Source organism: Numida meleagris, chromosome 4 (genome assembly GCF_002078875.1).
Source record: "Numida meleagris isolate 19003 breed g44 Domestic line chromosome 4, NumMel1.0, whole genome shotgun sequence".
Taxonomy (NCBI): Eukaryota; Metazoa; Chordata; class Aves; order Galliformes; family Numididae; genus Numida; species Numida meleagris.
In genome coordinates, this window is record NC_034412.1 from 75,064,412 (window position 1) to 75,080,632 (window position 16,221).

Genomic DNA, 16,221 nt, shown 5'->3' on the forward strand with positions numbered 1-16,221 from the left:
TCAGCAAGACAAGTGTTAACCATCTGGCTGCACTCCAGGTCCCTTCAGCACCCAGGTCCCACGTACCCACCAGCGTTCTGCTTCTCAACCTCATTGTTCTCCACCATGAGTTACTCTGGTCACAAGCATGGACCCAGCCATTCAGTTCTCCCTACGAATCTTGAAACACCTGAGCTACCTCCACTTCAGCTTTTTCATCAGTGCCTCTTGGATGGTCTGTATCCTATCAGTTTGCCCCAGAACCTATTTGTCCCAACGTTACTTTCCCTTCAGAATTCATGAATTTTCTTTGACCTCCTCTACACACAAGATGCTTTCCCAGCTGTGCTCCACCTTCCTTTCCAACTACCACCACACTGTTCCAACTACCACCACCCAGTTTACATCTTCTATTCCTCCTGAAACACTCCTGCATGTCTCTTAATTTCTCTCCAGAAAATTATCAAGTCCTGACTACATCCTGAACTTCCTAAACCTTCTTCATCGTTTTGTGCTTCCCCATCAAGCTACATCCTAGCCACACCGCTGCCTCTAGGCACAAATGTCATCTTCCTGTTCTTTTAATTGGTGATGAGGTGGATATGCTGTAAGAAGCACCTGTCTACTGAAGCTGAGTGATATTTTGCTGCATGGAGACATGTAAGAGCTAAATAATAGCTTCCAAATATTTAAGCATAGCCCTCAGGAATGGGTCTTACAGAGATCTGTACCAATACATGTGCTGGAATTTAAAACAAATTAGGACAAAAGATATGTCACAGAATCGTAGGGGTTGGAAGGGACCTTTGGAGATCATCTACTCCACCTCTTTCCAAAAGGGCACGCTGTTGGCTCACGGTCATCTGGTTGTCCACAAGGATACTCAGGTCTTTCTTTGCAGAGCTCATTTCCAGCAGGTCAGCCCATAACCTGTACTGATGCATACAGTTATTCCTCCCCATGTGTAGGACTCTACCACTCCTGTTGAACCTCACAAGGTTCCTTTGCGCCCAACTCTCCAGGCTGTCCAGGTCTCGCTGAATGGCAGAAGGCCTTCTGGTGGGCCAGACACTCCTCCCAGCTTTGTATTATCAGCAAACTCACTGAGAGTGCATTCTATCCCTTCATCCAGGTCATTCATGAAGATGTTGAACAAGACCAGACCCAGTACTGACCCCTGGGGAACATCCTAGCTACAGGCCTCCAACTAGACTCTGTGCTACTAATCACAACACTGAGCTCTGCTGGTCAGCCAGTTCTCAATCCATCTCACTGTCCGTTTGTCTAAATGTTTGTCTACACTTTCTAAGCCTACCTGTGAGGATATTGTTGGAGACAGTGTCAAAAGCCTTGCCGAAGTCAAGGTGCACAACATCAGCTTCTCTTCCCTCATCTACCCAGCTGATCATGACATCACAGAAAGCTACCAGCATACCAAGCATGATTTCCCCTTGATGAATTCATGTTGACTACTCCTGATAAGCTTTTCTTCCACTTGCTTGGAGATGGCATCCAGAGTAAGTTGTTCCATCACCCTCCCAGTGACAGAGGTGAGGCTGACTGGCCTGTAGTTTCCCAGCTCTTCCTTCTTGCCCTTTTTGAAGACTGGAGTGCCATTGGCTTTTCTTCAGTCCTCAGGCATCTCTCCCACACTCCATGACCTTTCAGAGATGAGGTAGAGGAGAGCCTCAGTGCCTTTAAATAGGGAGTCACCCACTGCAAACAAGTGTCATTTCTTTTTACTATGTCCACTTCAGGCTGCCATTATGTTTTTTTTCATGCAAATCCTGGTCATAGGTTTCTATAGCGGTAAGAGCTTTGAATCTGTTTCTGGTAGTGAAGCTGGAGGGTGGTGACTGAAATGAACCCTGCTTTTGTGGGTCACCAGGGACCAACATGCCTCCTTCTCAGTGGTGTCTGCTGCTGGAATACAATTATTAAACAGCCTCTCTCTCTCTCTCACGTGCTTGGCTGTATCTGCTGGAAAGGCTGATTCAATCCCAGCTTTTCCATTCAGTTATAATATCTCCATATGTGCTATCTTCCTCAGCACTATTTTAAAAGAAAGATATTACTTGTCTCCCAGGGTTCATTCAAATCAACTAGCTGCACTTGTGGAGTTCCATAAAGATGTCCCATGTAATCAAATGTTACGCATGGAATTAGATGGCAAATATTTGCCTAAATTTAACATTGGGTGCTAAGGACAGTGCTAAAAAGACTGCTCACTGCAAAAATGGGCACAGGATTGTTTCAGTTCCAATGTTAAAGCCCAGGAAAGTAGAATTAAAGCACTGTTAGCAACACATTCATCACAAATTCTTAGATTTTACTGCTCCACATAGCCATTCCAATCTCCTAGAGCATTTTAAAACCTTATGTAATGTGTCACTAGAAAGAAAGAAAGATAAATAGATAGATAGGCAGGCAGGCAGCAAATACATTTTAATACAAATAATCCCCTGTATAAAAAAAATAATTTGTTACCTTAAAGGAACTATAGGGGAAAAAATCCTGTACCAAGCTGTGACTTATATTAATTTTATTCATATGCATAATAAATGTATTTAACAAAGTAATTAATTACATCCTTAACTGAAACATAAGTAGAAGAAATCTGTCTTCCTACAGTAACAGCACATGGTGGGAGGGAATCCACGCAGGCTCTGCACTGCTCACTGCAGGTGGTTTGGCATATCAAACCCCTGGGACCCGGGGCCAGGTTGACAAAACATGGGTTTACCATGCCTGCACATGGTCTACATGGTAGTTCAGCAACACAGTGAGGAGCATTTCGGCCAGCGCTAGCACAGCATCAGTGGCTCTGCTCCTTCACATGGGAGCTTGACAGGCAGTGACATCTGTAGCAATGAGAGCATGGGCAGACACAAGGGTTTTGAGGAGTCCACCAGGAACATCTCCCAACTGCCTGGCCCATCTCCTGACTGCCTGCCAAGAAATCCAACTAAACCAGCACTGCTAAAGCCCAAGTCTGAGGTTCTCCTTGTTCAGTAACTATTAGAGTGAAAACCCAGAAGCAGCTTAACTGGGAGAGCTTTGTACTAACATCAAACCCGTGCTGAATGCACACCTGTGATTTTAAGCTGTCACTTTTCTAACAGTCCTTTCCTAAGTGTGACTGTGGGTGGCACCATGCAATGCAGCAATACTTGTAAAAGTGGTCAAACAGCTACAAAGAAGGGAGTATTTTGAAATATTTGTCTGCAGTAAAAAGTTGCTAAACCACAAGCATAGTGTGTCCATACAAAACACAGATAAAGTCAAAACAGACAAGAAAGCTTTGGATGATAAGGTTCTGAAATGCCATTTTTGCAAAAAAAAAAAAAAAAAAGAGAGAGAGAGAGAGAAAAGCTGCAAATAAGTGAGGGAACAGCAAAAGGTTGAGGGAAGAGGTGGCTGGATGTTTTTTGAATACAACTTCTTCTTTCAGGGAATTTTCTAACCTGGCATTATATAATTTTCTACAAGCATTTTCCATTCCTTGCTAGCCAAGTATTTAACAAACCAGCTCTACTAAGAGTACCTGCAAATATTCTTTTCCTACCAATATTCAGTTTCCCTGCGTATCTTGAGTATTTTGCAAGATCTATTCCCTCCAAGAGAACAGCAATAACCGAAACTGCCCAGTTAAACCACTAGCAAAACAGCTCTGGGATCAGCCAGCAGAGGCGTTTTGTAAATAATTCCCTTCTTACCTCTTTCCTCTTGTAACTGGAGGAGCACTTTGTCTGTCCAGTGCTGAGGACTCATTCTGCAATAGCTGAAGATCTACAAGGCATTTTGCTCGGAAAGCTCAGCCCAAAACACTAAATGATGGACCAAAGAGAAGGCAGAGCAAGGCCAGGTAGGATTTCTGAGAGCTCAGACACCCAGCCAAAGGCACAGCTGCAGGGAGAGGCGTCCTCATGCATGCCACCTTCAGGCCGCAGCTGAAAAACTCTCTTAATTGACACCTCATTTCTCTGCTGCTTTCCCGTACTAATAGAGATCCTCCAAGACTAGAAGGGATGACTTTCCCCTCCCACCCATTTCTTTCGCAGCAGGCACCAGCAGTCTCTCTGCCCCAGAGTGGGGAATGCAGCTCCAGTTGAGGGCCATCAGCACAGCTCTAGCATCTCTGAGGAGCTGGTTTTGAAACACAGCTTAGGGATGGGTCTGAACATAGTCCTCCCAGCACTGTGTACTCAGGTAGTGGAAGCTGTAAATGGGAATATAAAGTGTTCAAAGTCTCTGCAGCAGCCCCTCTGGATCTGCCTGTGCTGCCTCCATAGTGAGTGTTACCTTGTCAGATGAAATACAAATGCATCTGTTGAAAGGGAACTAGAATAAAATTAAACTGTGCTTCAGATTCACTGAGTACTGCAGAACAGAATTTTCCCTTTCTGTTATCTGATCCTCATGTTTTAGTTTTGTTGTTGATCCCTTTGTTGTTAGGGCTGCTAACACTTCACTATTAAACTGATGTTTTCTTGAAAATGCTTAGTCCCAAAAACCTATGTATTTTAGGTGCTTTTTTCACTTTCGGTATCCATATCTTTTACTTTGGTGACTCCCAAGCCAGCCCAAGGATATATGGCTTCCATACTAAATTAACATTTGACTTTACTGTCTGTATGCTTTGCAACCTGGCACCTCCTCCAGCTGCAGTAAGTAAATACTCAAGTGTTACGTTGCCCTTGATCCCTATGCTCTATGATAAAGGTTGCGCACCGAGGAGAGAACAAAATGCCAAGTTCCTGTGGGTCACAGTTCCCTCTGGCAGTGGTGCGTTAATCACAAACTTGCCCTCAGTTGTTGATGAAAGCATAGTGTGAGGAACTTTGGACCAGGTGACAGAGTCAGGCTTGGCCTCCTGAGAAGCATCCACCTCTCTGGGAGCGCCTAGTCTGCTGTTGTGAAAAATTCTGAAAGCAGAAAATAAGGAGATGCTTTTAAGGCTTATGTTGGGCAGAAGCTGTCTGCGTTTGTTTGAGAAGCATGGGCAGTGATACCTGTGGGTCTTGTTGCAGGCTGCATGGCCTTTGGGACATTACTTTATCTCAGCCTGCCCCAGTCTGTGAAGAGCTTGAGGTATCAACATTTTAAGGAAGTGCCTCACAATGGCACTTACTTCAGTCTTCATGTTCACAACTTGCCTTCAGATGTAACACTCTATAAAAACACTGCTATTATTTCATTCCAAGGAATCTTAAAACATATGGGTTTGAGATGATTTTTATGCAGAGGTTAGTCTCTGAAAACCAGAGAAAAGATTGCACAAGCTTACATGAATGAAATAATGAGTTTTCAGAAAGCGGTAACTATATAAACATACCCAGGGGGAAAAAATCTCACTTTTTTCTTATTGCTTGTCAACAATTAAAAGAAGTTTGGTTTCTATTGTATTATAGCAGCTTGTCCACCAGGGCAGATTAGGTGGGAGAACCCATCAGATTATCACCATCGTATTTGTCTGGTGTGGCTTGATACAGTTCAGCTGTACTATGGCAGAGCCGTCATTTTTCTGTGGTAGCTACACCAGAGAGCTATGACTGATTACTAAATTTCCTTTGGTTCAATACGGCACACAACCTGAGTGGGTCCTAGGCCTGTACAGCGCTTGCAAGCAATGCAGAAATATCAGCACCTTGGTGAAGTGAGTAGCTGCACCGTCTTCCCAGAGCAGGCAGCAAAGAGGGGCCTTGTCTACCCAGTCAGCCAAAGAAAATCTGAGCTGATCCCATAACACGAGCATCAGCATGCCTCTCTGCCACTTCCAAATCCTATTGTTGCTGCCACAGCTTCCAGCCTTGCCAGAGCCCGTGTAGCAGCGATGCCGCACAAAACACAATAGTGATAAAATCTAGATCTAATGCAAATGAGTGGGCTATGCTACTTTAAAGTCTTTCGTTGAAATGCTTCTACAACCCAGAAATGACAAAGAGACTGAAAAGAGACCTTTTGGCAGAAAGGTATCCCCATTCTTCCAGATGTGTTTGGTAAGGTCTGTGAGATCTTGAGTGAAGCCAAGCAGCAGACAGTATTGCAGTGCTCCCTGGAACTGGTCAGGCAGGGCTTCCAGCGGAGACAAGCTCTTTCAAATAAGGCCTCTCTTTCTGCATGGTGATCCCACAGATGATAGCCATAGCTCTGTGGAGCTGCTACTGTTATTTCCACTTGCACCAGTGGGATCAACGAGGTTAACATGATGTGGCAAGCATCATGCTGCAAACCTGAGGAGAAGGTGGCAGAAGATGGTGGGGCCCCCTCTCATCTGTGTGGTAGTCACAGTGCTCTTCCTCACAGTCAGGAGCAGATGGTGTAAAGGAGCTGTGAATTTTTTGTCTACAGGGAATTCAAGCTGATGAATTAATAAGGCATGTGCAAAACACATGGCCAGGTCTTGAAGTTTGTCCTGCAGCAGCATGTCTAGTTGTGCATATGGCTTCCATACTCATGCCAAGGGCCTGTCCTACCAGGGAGTCACAGGCATCAGTGATGGTGGGCTTACATACCAAATGTGTGAGAGATTCCCCATCTGCACCTCCTTTCCCAGAGGAAGGGGCGGGGAGGGGAGGTGTGTGCAGACCAGCAGGAGGGATGCCACACCTGAAAACACCTGCAATGTGGTGTGAAAGCTGGTGGTGCAATGGAGAGCCGAGAAGGCCTGGGTGCACTGGAGCATGCAGCATGTGCTGCAGCCACGGAGCTTGCTTTGCCACCACTGCAGGCTGAGCCTTGGCACCCGTGGGCTCACCTGGGGAAACTATCTCAGGGGTCGTGGACCCCACCTGCTCCAGAAGCTTGGCACTGCACCACTGCAGTGGGTAGGACTACCTGAATGCCTGGCAGCTCTCCTGAATATCTGAGGACTGCAGAGATGGATGTGGGAAGCCCTCTGGGTCATACATTCTCTCCCTTCGCTTACACTTCTCCCCCAGGAGCATGTCATGGGAAACATTCATACTTTCCACACTACTGGTTGAGTATGGGTGCTGACCCGTGGTGTCACACATCTGTGGTGAGGTGGGCCTATGTGTGTCCCTGCCACCCGTCATAAACCGCAGTGTGCCATCAAGAAGAGACAGCCTCACCAACCTCACGAGACTTGGCTGACTGCCTTCAGCCCAGTGTCACTGAGCGTGGCCAGGCAACCTCAGGCCCATGCCCTATCAGGTACAAAGTCCAGAACAACAGCAAGCCCACCACAAGGAAATGCTACTTGCTGATCTACGCGGTCAGTCACAGTAGCTCATCTAGGTAGCTAGAGCAGCCATGAGGTACATTTTCTTCTCAAACAAATGTCATTAACAATATGTTCTGCTGAAGTCAGATAACCTAGATTTGACAAAATGAACCCATGTTTCTCAAACCAGGACAAAGGATATGACAGACCAGGCAGTATCGCAAAACCAGGACACACAGCATGGCCCATGTATCCCCCTTGTCCCTGCATGAGCACACACCTGCCAACCAGCCCCCCAGAGGTTCTCCCATGACAGGCATGATCTAGATAGGCTTGAACAGCGGGCCCAAATGAACCTCATGAGGGTTAATAAATCCAAGTGCAAGGTCTGGCACCTGGGTTGTGGCAACCCCCGCTGTCAGTCCAAGCTGGAGGATGAGAGGATTGAGTGCAGCCCCACTGAAAAGGACCTGGGGGTACTGGTGGATAGGAAGCTGGACATGAGCCAGCAATGTGCCCACGCAGCCCAGAAAGCCAACGGTATCCTGGACTGAACCAAAAGAAGCGTGGCCAACAGGGCGAGGGAGGTGATCCCGCCCCTCTACTCTGTGCTGGTGAGGCCTTACCTGGAGTACTGCGTCCAGATGTGGAGTCCTTAGTACAGGAGAGACATGGACCTGTTGGAGTGCATCCAGAGGAGGGCCACAAAAATGATCCAAGGAATGGAACACCTCTCCTGCAAGGACAGGCTGAGAGAGCTGGGGCTGTTCAGCCTGGAGGAGAGAAGGCTCCGAGGCAACCTGAGAGTGGCCTTGCAGTATCTGAAGGGGGTTATAAGAAAGAAGGGGACAGACTCTTTAGCAGGATCTGTTGTGATAGGACAGGGGGAATGGGTTTCAATCTAAAACAGGGGAGATCTTGATTGGATATAAGGAAGAAGATTTTTATGAAAAGGATGGTGAGGCACTGGAACAAGTTGCCCAGAGATGTGGAGGATGCCCTGACCCGGGAGACATTCAAAGTCAGGCTGGATGGGGCTCTGAGCACCCTGTTCTAGCTGTGGGTGTCCCTGTTCATGGCAGGGGAGCTGGACTAGACGACCTTTAAGGGTTTCTTCCAGCTCAAAAGATTCTATGATTCTATGTTGGATCACCCCAAAGGGCAGGTCTCTGTGCCCTCCCAGGTCCTGCAGTTGCCCTCTCCTCACGGGGAGTGGCAGTGGCACCTTGTCAGCAACACGCACTGGTGCCAGCCCGTTTCTGCTGTCCTCTGCTTGTAATTGTTAACCTGCTGGGAAGGTAAAAGCTCTGTTATTGCTGGTAGAGCTTTAACTTTGGGCACTCCCGAGCAGCTGAAGCACAGGAGCAGCGACTCTGCCTGAAGGTAAACCATTGGGTATTTCTTTTGCTTGTTTTACTCTTTAGACTCCCTCCATGTTATTTTGTCCTATGGTTTCAGGGCACAGCAAAAAGTCTCCTTGCTGCCATTTTGTTTTTGAAGTTTTAGCTGTAATTTGAATGCCTGTTCTCTTAACGCTGAAGATTTATTTGGAAATTTGTGTACTCCCATAAATTACCTGTTCCCTCTCAGCTTTCAGCCTGGCACGCCTAGGCTTGCAAGCAGTGTTAGAACAATACAGAGAAAGGTTATCATGACTTACCTGCCATTAATTATCTATTAATAGCTGCATTTATTTAGGCTTTTTTTTTCTTTTTCCGTGGCATACTTACCCCCACTCGACAGGTTTCCCTCTCTGTGCTTTGCTTTCCCTGGGGCAGCACAGGGCAGTAGGAGTGGGGCCACCTTCCCAGCGCCACGTCCCCATATGGTGTTTGCAGGGCGGGTGGGATGGAGGCTGCCTGGTAAAACATTGACCTGTGCACAAAGCCGTGGCTGTGGAGGTACGGGGCTGCCTGAGGACGAGAGGGGAGCCTGGCAGCCACCAGCACCCACGGGAGCACTTTGGCTTCTCCACAGGTACTGTGCTCTGCTTATCTTCTCTTGGTTTTCAGAAGCAAAAATGAGACAGAGATCGGTTATTAGGTTTCCAAAGATTCCCCTGGTAGAAATCTGGGGTGGGAGAAGTGCTTGGGTGGGGAAGAGCGCTGCTCTTTGTTGCTTTCTTTTGCCAGATATATTTGGCTGCGTTGTGTCATCTAATGCTTGGGTTGGTTAACAGCTAGTTGTTTTGATTTTGTTGTGCCTTCATTTAAAACAAAATCTTGTGCTATTGCATTTGAGTGCTTCATTCATGGTTTTCTAATTAAGTTCAGAACAGCTGGCTTCTGCTTGTCTTCTAACAAGCAAGCAAGAAAACGAGTCGATGTTTCTGAAGAAAACGTGTAACGAAATTATTGCAGCAAGGATGTGGTTGGTGACTCACACTGAAAAATACTTGCTGATAGTCGAAGGAGCTTTGCAAATATAGACCAAGTGACTAATTTTTCCAGGACTTTTTTCCTTGTAATCCCTACGTTCCAAGAAACTAGACACAAAAAAGATTTCAGGATTTATGTTCCCAGTAAAATATTATGCACATGCTACCAAGAGAGATGAAGCTGAATAGATTCAAATAATTGTTTTAAATGTATTCGGTGATTGAACACTTTTACCACACTAAGGAAGCTGATTCATCCGTGCAGGATCTGTTCCCACGTGTAATTTCCCGGTTTGGATTTGTTCTTATATAAGTACCTATGATGGCTCCCAAAAATCACCTTTCACATCCCAGGTGACTATCAAGTAAACCCGAAGGGGATTTTTCACTGCGTGCTAGGTGTAAAGTGACTGATGTGAATTCAGTATTCACAATGGAGCTAAAGTGTGTTTTGTGTGCAAAACAAAGTGAAGGAAAGAGATTTTTTTCATATGTTTGCTTTCAGTTTCTTCTTATGAAGAGTGCCAGCGTCAGGTCGTGGCTATGCTTGCTGCTCGCTCCCTGATCTGGCAGATTTTCTTGATCTGTTTGCTAACTGGGCTTGCACATTACACACTATTTATGCTTAGTAAAATCTTGGTGGTGTTATGCAGCACTGAAATGCCGTAACACATTTACTTTATTAAAAGTAGTCTAGGTGAAACATGACTTCCATTCATAGCAGCACTACATCTCCTTGAGAAAAGTTCAGGGAAAAATTACTGGAGAAGAAAGCAATCATATTCCCACAGGCATCTGCTCTAAAGAAATGAAATATAACTCAAGAAAAATGTTGTTAAAGGCTGCACAGGTTTTCAGTTTGTTGGTGAATTCTTAGAGGTAAAGTATGGATTATGACTGAAGCATTTGATCTTCATGAGTTTGCTTCTCACTTTCTCCTCCCAGGAACAGTGATCCCAGTGTTAGACAGTAAATTGGAGAGATGTAGAAGTTTCCTTTGCAGTAACTAAATAAAGAGTTCAACTGTTACCTCAGAGCTCTCAGAGACTGAATTTTAAAAGAAAAAAAAAGAAAATCTAAAACAAAAGTGAATACAATGTTATCTCGTCTGTTTTCATACAATGATAAGGTCCTAGCTGGTGACTGTAAGGAAGCTTACGTGGCTTGAATGGAAGGAATAGGACAGCTGACAAGATCTGTTCAGTCTTTGAGCCCTGTTTGCACAGTGGAAGACTGCTTTCAGAGCAGCTCCGACCCTTTTCCATCTCCAAATCAAGGAGTCAAGGAGAATGTTATCAGATAGGTTTCAGGGCAGGGGGGCAACAACAATTTAAAGGCAACTGAGCCAAAGGTGGTGCAGTACATGCTTTATGACTAAACTAAGCTTCAAACAGTTGTTGTTCCTACAATAATTTTAGTTTAGCCTGAGGGATTATTATTGTGATATCAACAGTGTAGCAATATTAAAAGAAGTCTGCTAACATCCCCCATGCCCCTGACACGGCCGTAGTCATGGTGCTGCACATGTGGTGTGCCTGCAACTGCGGGGAGCAATGCAGCAGCATTCAGTGGGATGGCTGAGCCACACATTTGCAGTGCTCAGTACAGCTAAAAATTGTCAGAGAGGTAGGAAATGCTTTTGTCTTTGTGCAAAATACCTTCATCTTTCCCACTGATGGATTGTGGAAGCATCCACCGCAAACACCTCATCTGGGGAAGGACTATCCCCAGAGACCACTGTCTAACCTGACCCTGCTAGTTGCTTTCCAGAACATCTGAGCAAATTTCCATCAGTGTTGCCGTGCGCAGCCTAGCTGACTGTGCTAGTGGGAGCCCTAAGCAGTTCTTCTCTGTTGCTACTGATTTTGAGACACACGTTTCATTTATGTTTTAGACAATCTGATAATCTATAAATTGCAAGCAACTTAGATCGTTGTCATAAATAATAACATATTATTATTTGCTAAAATGGAGCAAGCAGATTTCATTTCATGGGCTGCATTTCCAGCAGTGCAGTTTACCAGGTTTTGGTTAGTTAAGCTTGTGTAAATACAGTGAAAGAAGCAGGGCAGCACAGGTATCATGAGGGACAGCTTTGTCTGTGAAACCTTTTTTTGTGGATATACAAAGTGGAAAGGACAGATTAATGCTCAGTTCTGGTCTGTTACCAGAAATTCTGTTCAGAAAGAAATTGCTCTTTGCCCTTAAAAGGAATTCTTGTGGCATAGACATTAATGCTAGACTTATGCACAATAAAATATCACAGATTCTACAAAGACCTTACAGAGACACTTTTCAAATTGGCACTGTGGTAACTCTTCATGGGTAAGAAGAAAATTTTATAGTTGAAGAAATGGGCAAAGTAAAGGGATATAGTAAAAAGTGAATGATCTCTGCAGAAACTTTTGCAGGAAAGGATGCTTTCTCTGTAGAGTTGACCAATATTTGGATGGCAAATAATGAGTGCTACCAAACACAAATCTTCATATAACCAGAACTAGAGATGCTTAACAGGGCCATGAAAAACTTGGCTATTTCTCCCCTGAAATTATCTTTCCTAAGTGAGCTTGATCACAGAATCACAGAACATGAGGATGGCTGAAGTTGGCAGGGACCTCTAGTCCTCTCAAGCAGGGACACCCACAACATGTGCCCAAGACCATGTCCAGACCACTTCTGAAGATCTCCAAGGAGGAGATGTGCCTCGTCCTGTCGGGGTTGCCTGGCCTACAGCTGTGCTGATCAGTGCCCTTGTAGAGGACTGCTTGTGGACTTTCCACATCCAGCATCTCTATGAGGACTGGCAGCGACCATCTTGAGAAGGAGCACTGAGGAAACACATGGCTCCCATGCTGTGGAGTTTGGGTTCAGCTGCTCAGCAGGCAGAGATGGCAGGACCAGGAGTACTGATCTTCCTCCTGCCCAGGGCTGGACTTCCTTAAGGACATCCCCATGTGGAGATATTCATAGTCTTTTTATTTTTTCATCTGATACAAAAACTGTAGAAGGCAACTGGTAATGTTTTGGGCTTGAGACAAAAGTAGCTTAGAAGTAACTTCATTTCTTCTACAGTGATGAAGCTCTGCACTTTTCTGTCCGTGAGTGCTGGAGAAGCTTTTCTCTAGCTGTCCACTTGTACAATACCCACACGGCAGGATTAGCTCCTTCACATTACTCTAGCAGCAATTTAAACCATTAGCATCTAATTCACTTACTTCCTGAAGGCAGAAGTGTGAATTTTACCAAGGGTTTTGTGCCTTTTATAGAAGTAAGAGTTTTCTAAGGGGAACTATTTAGCTTTTCAGAGCCAGTTTGCAGAAGCATATTTTTGTGACATTAAACTGTTTTTCCTCTTTCTGTTGCAGTGAATGAAATGATCAGGTAAAGTGCAAGCTTTAAAAGACAGTGATTGCAGGCATGTAAACTTACCCTTGCACACTTCCAGCTGAGCAGAAGAACTTGCATGGCATTGAAACCTCAGCTTTTCAATTTTGCTAAAATAACTCAAAGTGTTAACCCATGAATTACAGCTGAATATGAAATATCATTTCCGTGAAATGAAGTAACTTTAATTATTTTAATTACCAAAATTATTTTGTGCTGAATGCATGTGTATGCAGTTCCCAATGATGTCAACGAGAAATGAGTGCTAAGATCTTGATTTAGTTTTGATTCCCTGCGATGTGTTCGTCCAATGAAAATACTTCTTTCTGTGATTTGCTGCTCTCAGTAGTAACCTTCATAACTTTTGATCTCACCAAAAGTCAGGTGTTGCCCAGATCAGAGTGCAGCATGTAGTTGATGATTAAACATACCTATCCAAATGAATGGCAGCCCTGCCTCCACACTGCTGGGTCACACTGTTTCTCTTCCAATATTTAACAACAACTGTCAATAAGAAACTGTATTTGCTTACACAATGGCAGGCAAAAGTAGAAATAATAACCAATGCTCACAGCAGAAATAATTTTTCTAAATGCCTAACTAGAAGAAGGATCAATTCTCATGCTGCGGGATCCTAACTTGTGGTTTTACTGGTCTTCTGCAGGGTTTCAATGCATCTCCCAGGACATGAGAGTGAAAAACTACAGACACTGAGCAAAACCTGGAAAGACATTTAATTTTCACATTTGGAGCAAATTGAGTTAGAGAGGTACACAGGTTGCCTCTTGTGCATCTAATATTTGGTTTAAAAAGGAACCCAAATTTTTTAAACCCATGCCTTTTTTGGTTGTTGAGTGAAGGAAGCCATGTTTTACACGTGTGAAGTTTCTGTTGGCTTTTCGTCCTTTCTGAAGAGCTGTAAGAACACTCATCATTCCAGTTCTTCCTGTCTCCTGCAAAGATATTATCAAACAGTGGGGCACTATAGCAGTGATGTATTTTCATAATGGTCACCAGTAAGAGTATACATCTTGCTTGGATCCCTAAGCAGCCCTTAGACAGGCTTCAGCTGGGATGAGGCCAAGCTTTACTGAGCCAAACACTTTCAACGGAATAATGGGGATGCTTTGAAGGGAAAACTGCTGTATTAACATTCAGTAAGGTGCAGAAAGAGCTTTTTCTAACGTGGTCTGTGGCATTTCTCCAAGCAATACCTGGGGCAGCCACTTCATCATTTCATCATGATGTTCTTCCATTTGAACAGCTCACAAAGATGCTCAGACCATACCTGTAGTGAGCTTAATGTAGGCAGACAATGTTATAAATATTTCAGAAATTAGACTTGACAGTGGAAAGTTGATGAATAGGCAGCTCCAGGTTGAATTTAATGGGATTACTCTATCTGTTAGTGTTAATCAGTGGGGTTGATAGCCTAAATCTTGATTTTGCAAACACTTCTCTAGCTTGCATAGTGTTCGTTCCTGCTAATACTATCCTTGGGAACTACATAATCATTACTGCATGCCAAAGGAGCTTCATCAGGGTATGCTTACGAGCAAATTCTACAACTGATGGGGCCCTACCTGTCTGGGCCCTTCACAAAACATAACAGAAAGGATGACTCTGAATGGAGCCAAGGGGAAAGCTTAAGCTGCAGTACTAAGAAGTGATAGGATGTGTCTAAGGATCTCTCCAACTCTCTTCACGCACCACACTTACATAGAAATGTCGGAAGAATGTCTGGGGTTGCTGCAAGGAAAGCTTGTGTGATTTGGTGGGTACCATCAGCATGGACAGAGGGCAGTAGATCGAGTAGGGGTTACTAGAGGTATTATCATTGCTTTATTTTTACTTAAAACTCCTCATGAGTAAGTCTTGAAACATAAAGCTTAGCTCTGCATCAGTTGTGAATCCCTAGGCAAGGAAATATTGTTTGAAACTGCAAGGCTATGGGTGGTAACATCAACACAGATGGAGAGGAGAAGGTAGAGAGGAAGTCTGGAAGTTGGAGGAGCTGCCTATCACACCCTGAAGTGTAGACTTTCAACCTAAAATCAGCAAAATGCCTCCTGGTCCATTTTGTACTGTGCGGATTCTTTCCCATCTTCCCCTTTTGTCTGCCTCAGTGAGGTTCACAAGAGGACAAGGTGTCATGGGAAGTGGGAGGTCAGCGGTGAGAGTTCCCTGCCTCAATCTTTTCCATTAGGAATGGAGAAATGAGGAGAAATGTAACCACAGCCATGAAACTTTAAAACTGAACTCGACAGTCGTTTGAAGAAGTACAACACTTTTCTGAACCAAAATGTCAAAGAAACTGTTAAAACAATGTCAGTGCAAAAAGTTACAGAGAATGAAATATTGGTGTTGTACATGTGAATTGCAAAGAAATATCATCAGTGACTTTCTGCTGGGAATATAACAGAGTTTAATTATCAGAACAATTTTTAATAATAATAATAATAATAATAATAATAAGATAATATACCTAGCTGGGGAGTATTCTTTTCCTTTCCAGTGTAAGGAGTACAAACAAGTATTTTCCAGTGAGGCTGAATAGAAAAAATTATTCCTGATCAGCTGGGGTAAAAAACATCCTTCTAATTCTCTACTATCGCTGTAATTACAGATAGCTCTATTAAAACCAGAGTCATGCCCAGCTCTAGATTGTGGTGCTGTTCTATGTGCTAAGCTTTTTTGCTTTAGGTAGTAATCTATTTTCTGCTGCAGAATATTTTGATTTAAATTGCTGGTGATTTTGTGCTGGTGTTGGACACAAATACTACAGATGCCACTAACTGGAGTAATGCACACACCTGATCTAGCAGCTGGCAACCCTGCCCATGGCAGGGGGTTGGAGCTCAATGGTCTTTTAGGTCCCTTCTAATCTAAGCCATTATATGATTTTTTTTATTTGAGCCATTTTCAAAGTGACTGCTTTCTGCACAGTGAAAATGACTTTTAGATGAAGAATTTGTTTCTTCTAGGAAAAAAAGAAAAGTGAGAAGTCTTGATAGCAAGATACGGAAAGAGCTTTCTTTTTAACTTAATGATAACATGTGTGCCCTTATGGAAGAATAGAGGGAAGGAATGGAAAATAAGTCTGGTTAAGAGGAAAAAAATGTATTTCAGTTTGTGTTCATTTAACACTGTAGGATCAGCTCCGATCTTCATTTGCATTTCAGACAAGGAAGTTTCAATAAAGAAATCATTGAATGACTTGGGAGTGTCCTCAAGACAGCATGAAAATACAATGAAAGTTCTGCCGTGTGTTGCCTGTAATGACGGGGGTTACTGG

The 16,221-nt window shown here is 44.0% G+C and overlaps 1 protein-coding gene across 6 annotated transcripts in view; it reads left to right on the forward strand.

Moving 5' to 3' along the window:
• The window catches only part of RBM47 (RNA binding motif protein 47), a 78,779-nt gene that overhangs the window by 26,350 nt on the left and 36,208 nt on the right, over nt 1-16,221 (forward strand). For 2 of the 6 annotated variants that reach the window (XM_021394137.1, XM_021394138.1), the window contains exon 1: nt 8,881-9,142. The exons of 3 other annotated variants lie outside the window; for them this stretch is intronic. In XM_021394137.1, coding sequence (XP_021249812.1) covers nt 8,991-9,142 — 152 coding nt within the window. In that variant the 5' untranslated portion in view covers nt 8,881-8,990. Of the gene's footprint in view, nt 1-8,396; nt 8,549-8,880; nt 9,143-16,221 lie in introns of those variants that run through there. One more of the 6 variants, XM_021394142.1, reaches the window with a different exon arrangement.